The sequence below is a fragment of the Pipra filicauda genome, unplaced genomic scaffold, assembly GCF_003945595.2.
Source record: "Pipra filicauda isolate LSUMZ 115617 unplaced genomic scaffold, ASM394559v2 scaffold169_size1572857_pilon, whole genome shotgun sequence".
NCBI classification, from domain to species: domain Eukaryota; kingdom Metazoa; phylum Chordata; class Aves; order Passeriformes; family Pipridae; genus Pipra; species Pipra filicauda.
In genome coordinates, this window is record NW_024104206.1 from 1,219,672 (window position 1) to 1,231,398 (window position 11,727).

The window sequence follows — 11,727 nt, forward strand, 5'->3', positions numbered from 1 at the left end:
TTAGCAAAGTCACAAAACTGAGATGTTTAAGCCTTAAATGTAAATCCCACCGCAAGGTGGAGCTCGAAAGGAGATGGAAACGTCCCCCTTTATAAACTTGCCATGATTGTTTTTATCCAAACGGATTATTAAAAAAATTAAAGACAGTGTTGATGCACGGGTACGCCTGCTGAGGATAATGAATGTCCAGCGGGACCGGCTCGGGGTCGGGGCTCCGCCGTGTCCCTTGTCCGCGGGTGGGGGGGTCCCGCCGAGGCCTCCGCGCCGCTGGGGGGCGCCGCCCGGTGCAGCCGCACCGCTCGCGGGGGCCGTCGGGACGGAGGCGGTGCGATGGCGGCGGGGGAGCGCAGCCCCGGCGGCATCGCCCTCATCGGGCCGGCGTCCGGCGCGCCCAGCTGCCCGCACGGTGAGCCCGGAGGGCCGGGGGGCACCACCCCAGCGTCCCTGGGCTCCCGGCAGGGCTTGCCTTGCAGCAGCCGTTGGGAATGCCTTGTTCTGGGAGCTCGGCTCTTGCAGCGGAGCGGTGGAACAAACCTGCTGGTGCCCCCTGTGTCATCGTATCGTCGCGTTTGTCCCCAGGTCCCGCGCTGCTCTTCGTGAAGACCAGCCAAGGAAAAGAGGAAGGGAGAAGATTCTATGCTTGTTCAGCTTGTAGGGATAGAAAGGATTGTAACTTTTTTCAGTGGGAAGATGAGAAGGTAAGAGAGCGTTGCTTAAGATTCTGCTGGAGATTCAGGACTACGGAGGTGATCCGAGGGTTGGAGCACCTCTCCTATGGGGAAAGACAGAGAGTTGGGGCTGTTCAACCTGGAGAAGAGAAGGCTCCAGGGAGACCTCTTATAGCACCTTCCACTACCTAAAGGGGCTACAAAAAAGCTGGAGAGGGACTTTTTGTAACGGCATGTAGTGATAGGACAAGGGGCGATGACTTTAAATGCAAAGAATGTAGGTTTGGATTAGCTGTTAGGAAGAAATTCTTTACTGTGACAGTGGTGAGGAACTGCAACAGGTTGCCCAGAGAATTGGGGATGCCCCATCCCTAGAAGTGTTCAAGGCCAGATTGGATGGGGTTTTGAACAACATCCTCTAGTGGAAAGTGTCCCTGCCCATGACAGGGGGATTGGAGCTAGATGATCTTTAAGGTCCCTTCCAACCCAAATCAGTCGGTGATACTATGAAATACTGGGGACTTTTGCTGATTTAACAGTTAAAAAGTATATTTTGCTCTGGAAATCTGTGGCAGTTGTCACTTGCTAAACTTTATCTAATAGTTTATACTTAGCAGAGCACTTATTTCTGTCAGGAGAACATGTTTCAAGTATAACTTTTAAGGAAGGCTATGTACATTTTGAGCAACACTGGCACTTGTTACCGTATTGCCAAAATGCGTAGATAATTAAGGTAAAAAGTTTGCTAATGCTATGCAATGTTGAACAAAATGGGATACTTCTGATCCCAGGATGCTCTCATCTCCCATAATTAAGACAGAGAAAATCTATTGCATGCAAACAAAAAGTGGGATATAGAAAATTCCGAGGTGGTGGGGTTCAGCATGGTGCTCAGAAATTTCTCATTGCCCTAAAGACCTTTGGTCACATAATTTTGTAGGGTAATGAAATTGGGATTGATATGTATTCACAGAGAGCTTGCCGTGTTTTTTTCCAATGTGTTTTGTGTTACTTTTTCTGTTCCCTGAATGAGTGTCTTGTGTTGTCGTCATTGTCCTCAGGAGATTGGCAGGCTGCAATTTAATTGGGTTCATAATTGGTTTTTTGCTGTGCTGCTTACTACTGAAAAGTTGTAGAAAGAGAAAATGAGATGGTTGGTTACTGGGTCGTGTAGATTTAAATGGGATTCCTAGTGATAAGTCATTTTAAATGTCACTTGTAGCATGGTGTCTTCTGTTGAATTTTATTGTCTTCTCCTTTAAACAAAACAGTTCCATAAGTTTTGTGCAAATGTCTTGAAACTCTGTTCCACGTGAAACCATGAGTATGTTTTGTGGGAACAAAGTAGAAGAGTCTGAGAAGAGTGTGAGAGACTGAAATGTTAAAGGTTAATGACTCAAACTCGGTGACAGGTCATAACACAGAGCTGTTGTCCTTTTAAAATGATCACACAAAAGACTTGGGCAATGTTTCTGCTGTCATCAGTTTTTCAGGATCAGATCATAGTTCTTCAGAGGGAATGGAACTGCTGGCACACATTAATGGAAAGGATAGCTCTTTCTGTCTCCATCACAGTCACGTTTTGAGTTTTTCCCTGAGTAGAAGATATGTAGTAGAAGAATGAAATCCTATTTATTTTTTTGCATGGTTTAACTTCACAGTGAGAGACTGGTGTTGTTTTGCAGTGTGCCCCCGTGCTGCAGTCATGCTTGTTCTTCTGAAACAACGGACCAAGGAATGTGATGGTTTTTCCTTGCAGAGTAACTAAAGCATGAGACCTTTGATGCACCCCTCTTGTTTAATGTTGAGATTTGATGTACAACACAGAGCAATAGCTGTTTGTTTTGTAACTTTTTACGTACACAAATTTTACAGGTGTCGGAAGCAAGGCTTGCAGCACGTGAAGAATATAATAGAAATCATCAACCTACTTTCACACACAGACAGAATGTGGAAAGGTATTGTTATGCATCTTTCCTTTAGTAGAAATGAAGTAATACAAGTTTAGGTACTCTGAATGTAGAGAAGACATTTCAGGATTCTTTCAAATAGGAAGATGTGGCAGAGGGATTTGGACAAATGGGAAAATAGCATGAAACAACTAATTAGAGCATAGTATTTTCAACCCAGGAACTGGGTTTTTTTATGTTTGTATAGTTCTTCTGATGTTAGTGCTCATAGTTTGCTAACAACAGATCAGTAGTAGTTTCAGTTAATTTATGCCTGACGTTAGTTTGCAAAAGTAACAGGCTTAACATTATAAAAAGAAGCAAAGGTAATACAGTAACAAATAATGTCTGAATTTTTGTGTATAATCATACAGGACTTTGCAGTTGGTCTATGAAATCTTCACTCTGTAATCCTGTTATTTTGTGGAGACTCCCAATATATTTGGTTACCATATATTATGTGCAGTTTAGAGTGTCCTTTGAATATTCTTTCATAAATAATACTTAATTCACATGTGGAGTTTTGCAAGAGCAGTGTAAACTGCATTGTCTGTTTAAATGTCTGAATACTTAAAAAATGTGAAACTCCCTCTGTAACTCTGCTACATGTCTTTCATAGAGGCTTTTTGCAAAGTTTGTTCCCTATTGTCTTTTCTATTTAAAGGTACAAGAATTTTGTTCTGCTGCCATTATCAAAGAGGAGGTTTTGCCAGGATTGCCAGCAATTGCTATTGCCAGCAGAATGGGAAAAACACTCGAATCACCGGTTGCTGTGTGATATCTCCACTGCCCAGCTCAAAAGTCCCAGTCAATTTCTGTATCCACTGGAGAATAAAAAAACAAATGCACAGTATTTATTTGCAGACAGAAGTTGCCAGTTTCTACTTAATCTCCTTATTGATTTAGGATTCAGACGAGTGCTCTCTGTTGGAACACCCAGGTATATCAGTGAGAGTTGCTACAGTTTCAAATAATATTTATACCTCAAAACTGTGCAGCTTACTAATGATTACATAATCAGTGATTCTCCCATAATAAGAGGTTCACTATGCTTTAATTGGTTGGGGTTATCCAAGCATCTCGTGGGGTCTTGCTTTGAGCTAAAAAGATAACGGAGAAGACTGCAGCAGCACTGCACATAACACAAACACACATACACACTTCAGTTCTGCATTATTTCTTACTGCGGTGGCATTTCTTTGGCTTTGTTTCAGGGGGTTTTTATGCAAGGTGATCCAATAGGTTTCACTGACTTTTCATCTTTTAAGACTAACCTATTTTTTTAACTCTGAGTATCGGCCAAAGGGAATCACCCAAATTCAGATTACCCCATTTTCTCTTATCTGTTTGGTTTTAGGTTTAGTAAAGTACCAGGCATTCTTGTCTTGCAAGATCATTTCTGAAGCCAGTGGTTATGTGTTAAATTTTTTTGCTCCAATTATACTTCAGGCTTCATGAAATGATCCAGTCAAAAGCATCACAAGAAGAAGATTTCAGAGTTAGAAGCCTTCTACTAGATATTGATTTCAGGTAGGTTTTAACATTTGTCTGTCTGAAGAATAAGTGTAAAGATTTGTGTTCTTACTACTTTAAAAGATAAATTGGTGGTTGTTTTCACTTTCTTGTCTCTACATCTTGGTTCATGCACACATACACGAATGACATCCGGTTTATGAGAAAAGTAATTATACTTAATAATTCCTCAGTATAAGTATGTGTTGTCAGTAATCAGAACCCAAAGATGTTGTTTTTCTTAAGGCCTGTTTTCAGTCTAAATGCCTTTTAGGACACACAAGAAGTTGCTTATATTTTTCTACTACTATTTGAACTTATTTTACAGGTATTCACAATTTTACACAGAGGATGAATTCTGCCACTACAACATGTTCAATCATTATTTTTTTGGTGGAGAGGTAAGGCCAAGTATTTATTGAGTGCTTTTGTAAAGAAGTAAGTGTTGTCAATGCAAAATTTTGTAAGAAGCTAGTCTAGTAGAAAACATCATGAGAAAAAATGGTCGGTAGTACTGAAAAGCAAAGAATGACAGTGCCTATTCAGTAATTCTCTCCCACTTGATTCAAACATTATATTTATGTTAACTAATGTTGGTTAGACACCTTAATTCCTGCTTTTATTAAAATGACAGTGTGGTGTGAGCTGTTGCTTCATGTAAATATTCATTACCCCTTTTCTTGTGTTGCTACAACAGAATTCATTATTTTATTCCCAGCCTTTACCAGCCCAGTGGATGCTACAAGACTTCATCACTGGTGCTTGAGATGGGAGGGAAAACGAGGTTTTTATGCTTTGTTCCAGAAAAACAAGGTCAAAAGGTTAACCTTGTTGTCATAAAATGAGATTGATTTGGTGTAATGCTCAATGAAAATGCCGAATTTCTTGTTTCTTTTTAAATGTCACATGAAGTGCTTAATTTCGAGTTTGTTAGGAAACCTGCAGGTGTAATAGGATGTCTGTTATAGCTTTGTAAGAGAATCACAGTCTAATTCAAGTCCAAACATTAATTTTAAACTCTTGTCCCAATAATATACTCACTCTTTGCTCTTCCTCTGCCATTAGTAAGCCTCTGCTTATTTGTATAAACATGTTTCTTTCAATACCGTTCACAGCATGTAGGTAATTTTCAGATTTTTCCATTCTAAAGGCTACATTTGAATGAGATCTTGAAAATAAAAAGAATAATTTAGAATGAAATGGGAAGCTGGTCTGAAAGCCTGAACTTTAAATATTTGTAATCCATCACTGTATTCAAGTTTTGTATTTTTCAATTAAAACTAAAGACTCTGTTCATCTACATTATAAATATTGCAGTTCTTTTCAAGGTGTGCAAAGGTGACACCTGTAATGACACTGTTCTGCAGTGTATTCATGGACTGAATTGCAGAACTTTCAGTTGCATATTAGTATTAAAAATCTGCTTTTGGTATGCAATAGAATCTAAGTAACAGATGATAGAACACTGCAAGATGGCAGTGAATACATAGGTTTTTACATTTCCTTTAATAATAGAATACAGGTTGGATTGCTACAATTTGAATACTGTGTATTTTTATAATCAGTATGGATTGAATTGGTTTTCAGTAGATGTGTTTTTCTCCTACTGCTTTGGTAATGCTTTGCAGAATAGAACTATAAGTTAAAGGGCATGAATAAAATGTATTCTGAGACTGAACTTTGTTTTCTCGCTATGAATAACATCATTTTTTCTGAGGTAAATTCAGTATCCTTAGGAAGAAGACTGTCTTAGGAAGCTTGAACTGCATCTGCCTTTGAAACATTAACTGAAAAGGGCACTTGTTTTCAGTGCTTCAAATCCAGTAGGGTTTTTTTGTTTGGGATTCTTTTAATTTGTTTGGGTTTTTTTGTTTTGTTTTTTAAATGCTACACGAGAGGAAATTCACCTCCACAAGAATAAAACCTGAAACTTCTACAGTGATCATTTTATTGCTGAAGACAATATTTTTACATTTCTTTAATCTGTTAACCTCTGTTTCTTACAGGCTGCACGTGAAACTTGTAGGAAATTCTTGTATGAAGATAATGGTGAAAGAGTCATTATGGTAGCTGATCCCCCATTTGGAGGTTTAGTGGAAGCACTGGCTTCTAGTTTTAAAAAACTGATGGCAATGTGGAAGGAGACAGGAAAAGAAGGTATGTATTATAGCCAGATAGGTGGGTTAAGCAGTAACATCACTATAAGAAAAGTACCTGTTTAAAATAAGTCTGTGATTCTTGCTGCTCAGGTGAATGTGAGCACACTCACGTTATAATTTCTGAAGACGAACTACCATATCTTGTTTACTCTCCTGGTATTTTTAGTTTAGTAATGCCCAGTTCTCTCTCTTAAAACCCTTTGCCACTCTTTTCCAAATCTACTTTTCCATTAAAATGGACTTAAAAGGTAGAGAAAAATAAGCTATCAAACCAGTACCATTTCTTGCCAACGTAGGCAGGTAACAAGAGCTGTTAGTTATGTGGCACTTACAGCTACGCATAAATAAAATATGGCAAAACTTTGTTTCCTGCAGGAACTAGTTCTTATGCCTAGCATGACATACATATCATTGTTTATGTATACCAAATGCTTACTGTAAAGTTCTCACGCTTCACATACCTTGTGTTTCTCTTATGTACATCAAAGCCTTTTCGTTACTAGGTCAAGACAATAAAGAGATGCCCATGTTCTGGATATTTCCATACTTCTTTGAGTCTCGTATTCTTGACTTTTTCCCAAGCTTCAGTATGATGGATTACCAGGTATGGCTGAACCAAATGAATCTGCTAAATATCAGTTGTGTGCAATGTGAACAGGAATATGAATGGAGCTGATACAGTGGTAGCACTTGTCTGTAGATGGGCTGTGTCCTTGAACTTTGACTGTGTTGGAGACACTGTGAAGCCCGTGGTGCTCACGTGAAGCCTGCATTCTGCATTTCTGTTAGTCATACCTTTGATAACTTTATCATGTTCCTGCAGTTTATATATAAACATGAACGTTTTATAAGGCACATATAAAGATAAATATCTAAATAGCTCTGCCCATGCTTAGCATTCAGTTTAAGGCTCTTTTTAATGGTTTTATTTTTCTAGGTAGACTATGATAATCATGCACTGTATAAACACGGCAAGACAGGTCGCAGACAATCTCCTGTCCGTATCTTCACAAACCTTACCCCGAGTATCATTGTACTTCCTGTAGAAGAAGGTTATAGGTAAGATATGTTAATGCTCAAGTAACTGAAAGAGTGTCTTTGTTCTTAGGGCAGAGAGTCTCTAAAGGAGTTTGAGGTGGTGCTGTTCAGTGTTGTCTTGCCTAACTTGGATGCCAGGCTCCAGCATATTTTTCTGTTTCATTCCAAAGTTGCGTGGTATATAGACAGCTTGTAGGAGAGCTGAACACCTAAAAAGAAGCTTGTGTTTTCCATTATGGAATGATGAGATGCCTCAACTTCTCTGTGGGAAATGTTATATATACCTACAAGAGGGATTTACAGCTATGTATGATAATCAGCTTTGTTGAGATAGTAGTTAAAAAAATGAACCCTAAGAGAAGCATCGAGGACAGAGGAATGGATTTAGTTTGATTTACTACTGATAGTGTCGATAATTCAAATTCAAGCTCCTGAATTTTACTATGTGGGTGTGTCTAAATTGCCTAAATATCATTTATGCATCAAAGATGTAATCTTTAATTCAACAAAGTGATTTTACAGTCCTTATGTTTATTGTTAAGCTTGTGTAAAATTAATTGTTTTGTTAGCAAATGTGGACCAGTACCTTTTTTTGTCCAGGTTTTGCACCTTATGTCAGCGGTATGTTAGTTCTGGTAACCAGCACTGTGAGATGTGCAATTCATGTACGTCAAAAGTAAGTATTTTCCCTCCTTTCTGAATGGCAGTTTTAGCAGTAGTCAGATAGGAGTCTCTGTAATATTTGCTCTGGTAAAAACCTGTTCTGATAGCGAATTCTGTGGGAAACCCCCAACAGTTCCAATTTTGTAGACTTATTATTACCTTCACAGGACATCTTTCTTAACCCACTGGGAATTAATTTCTGGTTTTGTGTTGTAAAGAGGACAGGAAAAATTTACTACTTGCCACTCAGACCATAACTTATTCACCAGTGGTCTGTTGGCACATAGATGTTTTCTTATCTTTTGAAGTTTTAGAACTTGCTAATTTTAAAGTGCAGCCCTTTTGCTGTGGTTGTCACAGATTCTCAGGTTTGTTGTTTCTGAGTTACAGTCCTTCCTACAGAGGACTTGTTTCTGTAAACAGTGGGGTACATACATCAGTAGTTTAGTTTTAAGATAGAATCAGTGTGTGTGGGGTTAATAAAAAAAACATTTATTTGTCTTTTGTAGGATGGCAGACGATGGAAACATTGTGTTCTTTGCAAAAAATGTGTAAAACCCTGTAAGTACACAAAAGTACTTTTCTAAATAGAAATGCGCCTAGTCCAAAGAAACTGAGATAACAAACCAGGACAGAGAATGTAGAAGTAAAATGTAGTAGAAGACAGAGAGTAAACAAAAAAATCTCTGTTTTGCACAAGCTGCTATTTATTAATTTAAGTGTATTTGCACTGTGTGGACATGTGATAACTTCTTGTCAAGGCACACTAAATCTCATTTTTAGTTATTATGGGAAAATTGAAATATTTTCATTTGTCATATAAGTGTTTCCTAATTCTGTAAACTTTTTCATTAGAATTTCATAAACAAATGAGGAATTACTAAAATGCTTGAGAGGGTGGAGTAAAATTATGTTTCATGTACAAATTTAATTGTATGTATAGCTCTGTTCAAATAGCTGAAGCAATAATTTTTGTTACTGTTACAGAAATCACAATCTGTAAATACATTTTAACATCTGGACTTTTTTTCCCTGTTAAGATCACATACATGATAATAGTTCTCATGGCAAAAAAATTCACACATAATTGCGCAGTATATCTAGTGAGGTATCTGACTGCCTTATGAGATGGGATAAGGAACCCAAAACTGACCACGTTCATCTCTGTAAAACTAATCCAGAGTTAGAAACTGGGTATTGTGGCCTATATTTAAACCTCATTTTCAGAATTATCGTTATAAACATTTTCAATATAATAAATCATGTTACTTATTTTGCAGCTTGGTTTCACTGTAACAATTGCAACTGCTGTGCTCTTCCAAACCACAGTTGTGAGAAGACTGATTCTGGCTGTTTTGTGTGTGGCAAGGCAGGTCACAAGCGCAGTGCCTGTCCCAGTCTCTCCCGCACCAGAACAGCTTTCCAGTAAGTGTCATATTGCATTAATATAATAGAAGATAGCAGTCAGGTGCGAGCAGATCTTATGTCATGGAATGAATTTAGAAAGAGATGACTTTTGGCTTTAAGTGCTGATGTCAGCTTTCACTGTTGCTCTCCTGCTCTGTTGCTGGGGAGTATATACCGAAGGGAGGATATGATAAATGGCAGCTCCTGTGGCTCCCAGTTCCCTGTCTGTGGCTTTTCTTTCATAACTGATTTATATGGATCGCAAACTTGGTGACTGGTGCACAGGAGAGCTCTGTCAAGAAGACTGAAAACTGAAGTAATAAAATGCTTTTATCCCCTTCAAATTCCTCATGACAGGTCAGAGAAGACACTGACACTGTTTTATTGCTTCCTGTTTCTTTTGCTTTGTTGTGGCATATTTTGCTTTTTTCCATGTGGTATTTCAGGTGCTTTTTGTAGTATGATCTAAGTCTCCACCATTAATCAGGATCACATTGAGTACTTTGAGTCTTCCATGATTGTTCTTCTGTAATATACAGAATGACATACTTGTATGTGTCAGAAGTCCAAAAGAATCATGTATGGTGGTCTTCAAATAGAACTAACTGAAAAGAGGAAAGGGGATTTGCTAAGAGATGATGCAGCAGTTGTCTCAGCCTTTCCAGTTCCAGATAGTTGACCTGCACTTTGGTAGCTTCTCCAGAGTCATGGATTTGTTTGTGATTCTTGACTTCAATGGCTATAGCAGTGGAAATGCAAATCTTCTCTCGCAAAAGCTGTACTTCTTGTTGCACAGTGAGATTCAGATAATTACTCTCTTGAATCACTATCAAGAGACTCACCAGATGCCTGTTGGATGGTAGAGGAGTACAGGAGTATTGCTTCCTGTCTTACTGTGGCATTAAAACAAGTTTTGGTTAAGGAGTAGTAGAGATAAAAGGTAGTAATGTTTCAGTTTATCTATCTCTTTTAAAAATTCCATCTCTCTTAATGTTTGGGGTTTTTTTTCTTTGCTTAAAAGAGTTAAATGGAGGCTAAAAAATTCATGAAGCCTCATCTGTTTCTTCTGTCAAGTAAGATACTATTTGGTCAATTGTACCAGAGTGGTTTAGTCCTTTCACGTCATCAGTTACTTCTTTTGTTGACTTATTGCAGCATATAGCGTAGCTTTCTTTTTCTAATAAAAAGCTCTGTATGTTTTATTTATTAAAATTATTCAACATTTCACATTGTGAAATACATCCTTTGTCAGAGACAAAACAGTCCACTTGCTAGTTGTATGTAGGTCCTGTATTTGCAGGAGTCTTCCTAATGCAGGAGTCTCCCTAACTTTATGTATTGTCTTCTAAGCCTTTCTATTATGTATTTATGCTTTATATGTTCAGCATGAAACTCTGTGTGTGCTTTTTTGTGAGGGAATTTCTTGTTTTCTATATCCTTTTAAAGTTAAATGCTGAATAAGTACATAAATGAAAGATAATTAATGGCAATAAAGTGGAGAAACACTTTTAGGAAGTTGAAATATCATAACATTGTAAGATGGAATGTTCCTTGTACTTTTTGTGCCGGTGCTTCACATACTGTCACTACAGTTCATGTACTTACACAGACAGATTATTTAAAATATCAGCAAATGTAAAAGTTCATTCTCCATTTTATTCTAATCTCTATGTTCCTTTTTTCTTTACAGAGATGACAAAAAGAAAGGGCAGAAAACTTCAAAGAAGGTAAAGATGGGGATCTGTAAAAGATCAGCAATGAAACGTACCATATTCTCCGGGAAGAAAATGAAGAATAAGAAAAAAAAGACATGACTTTTCTTGCTGCTACTTAATTATTTATTTTTTTATGGCCAGCCTTTGTTTCCATTTTCTAAAAATGTAAATATTAACATCCAAAATAAAACCTGATTGAATTAAAAGTGGCAGTTCCTTTATTACACATCGTTACTGGCACCAAAAAAAACCCCCCAGCTTAAGTGAACTACCACAGCCCTTACTGTGTATTTGTATAACGTAACAATTTTGTGTGTTTAGGATTGGCTATTTGTCTGGTTTGGTGGGAATCTGACGTTCAGGGGAGTACTGCTGAGAGGTGAGGTACTGGTGGATGCTGTGGTTTTGTGGTAGGTGTTGGGGGACCTGGGGCAAGGGAGAAAGTGAGGGTAGACGATGGAAAGGTAAAATTGTTGGGAAACAAAGCTCTGTTAGTTACAGTCCTCTCAGAGAAATGGTTTTGTGTTTTTAAAAAATTTTTCTCCAAATGGAAAAGAGGCTAGGAAAAAAAAGGTATTTAGTAAGCTTACTGAGGGCGGAGCAGGAGGAGCCTGAC

The 11,727-nt window shown here is 38.1% G+C and overlaps 1 protein-coding gene across 3 annotated transcripts; it reads left to right on the forward strand.

The window, feature by feature from the left end:
* Window positions 1-213: 213 nt before the first annotated feature.
* Window positions 214-11,248, forward strand: ZCCHC4 (zinc finger CCHC-type containing 4). 3 transcript variants are annotated; one of them, XM_027713801.2, is made up of 13 exons: window positions 214-406; window positions 580-698; window positions 2,544-2,626; window positions 3,282-3,557; window positions 4,067-4,147; window positions 4,458-4,530; window positions 6,136-6,286; window positions 6,792-6,892; window positions 7,226-7,347; window positions 7,927-8,002; window positions 8,499-8,550; window positions 9,270-9,414; window positions 11,087-11,248. In XM_027713801.2, exons 1-13 carry the CDS (start codon window positions 331-333, stop codon window positions 11,208-11,210), a joined length of 1,479 nt encoding a protein of 492 aa, XP_027569602.1. In that variant the 5' UTR covers window positions 214-330; the 3' UTR covers window positions 11,211-11,248. The 3 variants fall into 3 exon arrangements, with proteins under 3 accessions (XP_027569602.1, XP_039235410.1, XP_039235409.1); XM_039379475.1 differs by lacking the exon at window positions 214-406 and having other exon boundaries at window positions 430-698; XM_039379476.1 differs by lacking the exons at window positions 214-406; window positions 8,499-8,550; window positions 9,270-9,414; window positions 11,087-11,248 and having other exon boundaries at window positions 429-698; window positions 7,230-7,347.
* The last annotated feature ends 479 nt before the right edge of the window (window positions 11,249-11,727 follow it).

What these genes read in the sequence shown, in the direction of transcription:
- ZCCHC4 (XM_039379475.1), top strand. Translation starts at nt 486, where the DNA reads ATGCCTTGTTCTGGGAGCTCGGCTCTTGCAGCGGAGCGGTGGAACAAA. An exon ending in CCTGTAGAAGAAGGTTATAG is followed by an intron (nt 7,348 to 7,926) that starts GTAAGATATGTT and finishes TTTTTTGTCCAG; the next exon opens with GTTTTGCACCTTATGTCAGC. An exon ending in CAAAAAATGTGTAAAACCCT is followed by an intron (nt 8,551 to 9,269) that starts GTAAGTACACAA and finishes CTTATTTTGCAG; the next exon opens with CTTGGTTTCACTGTAACAAT.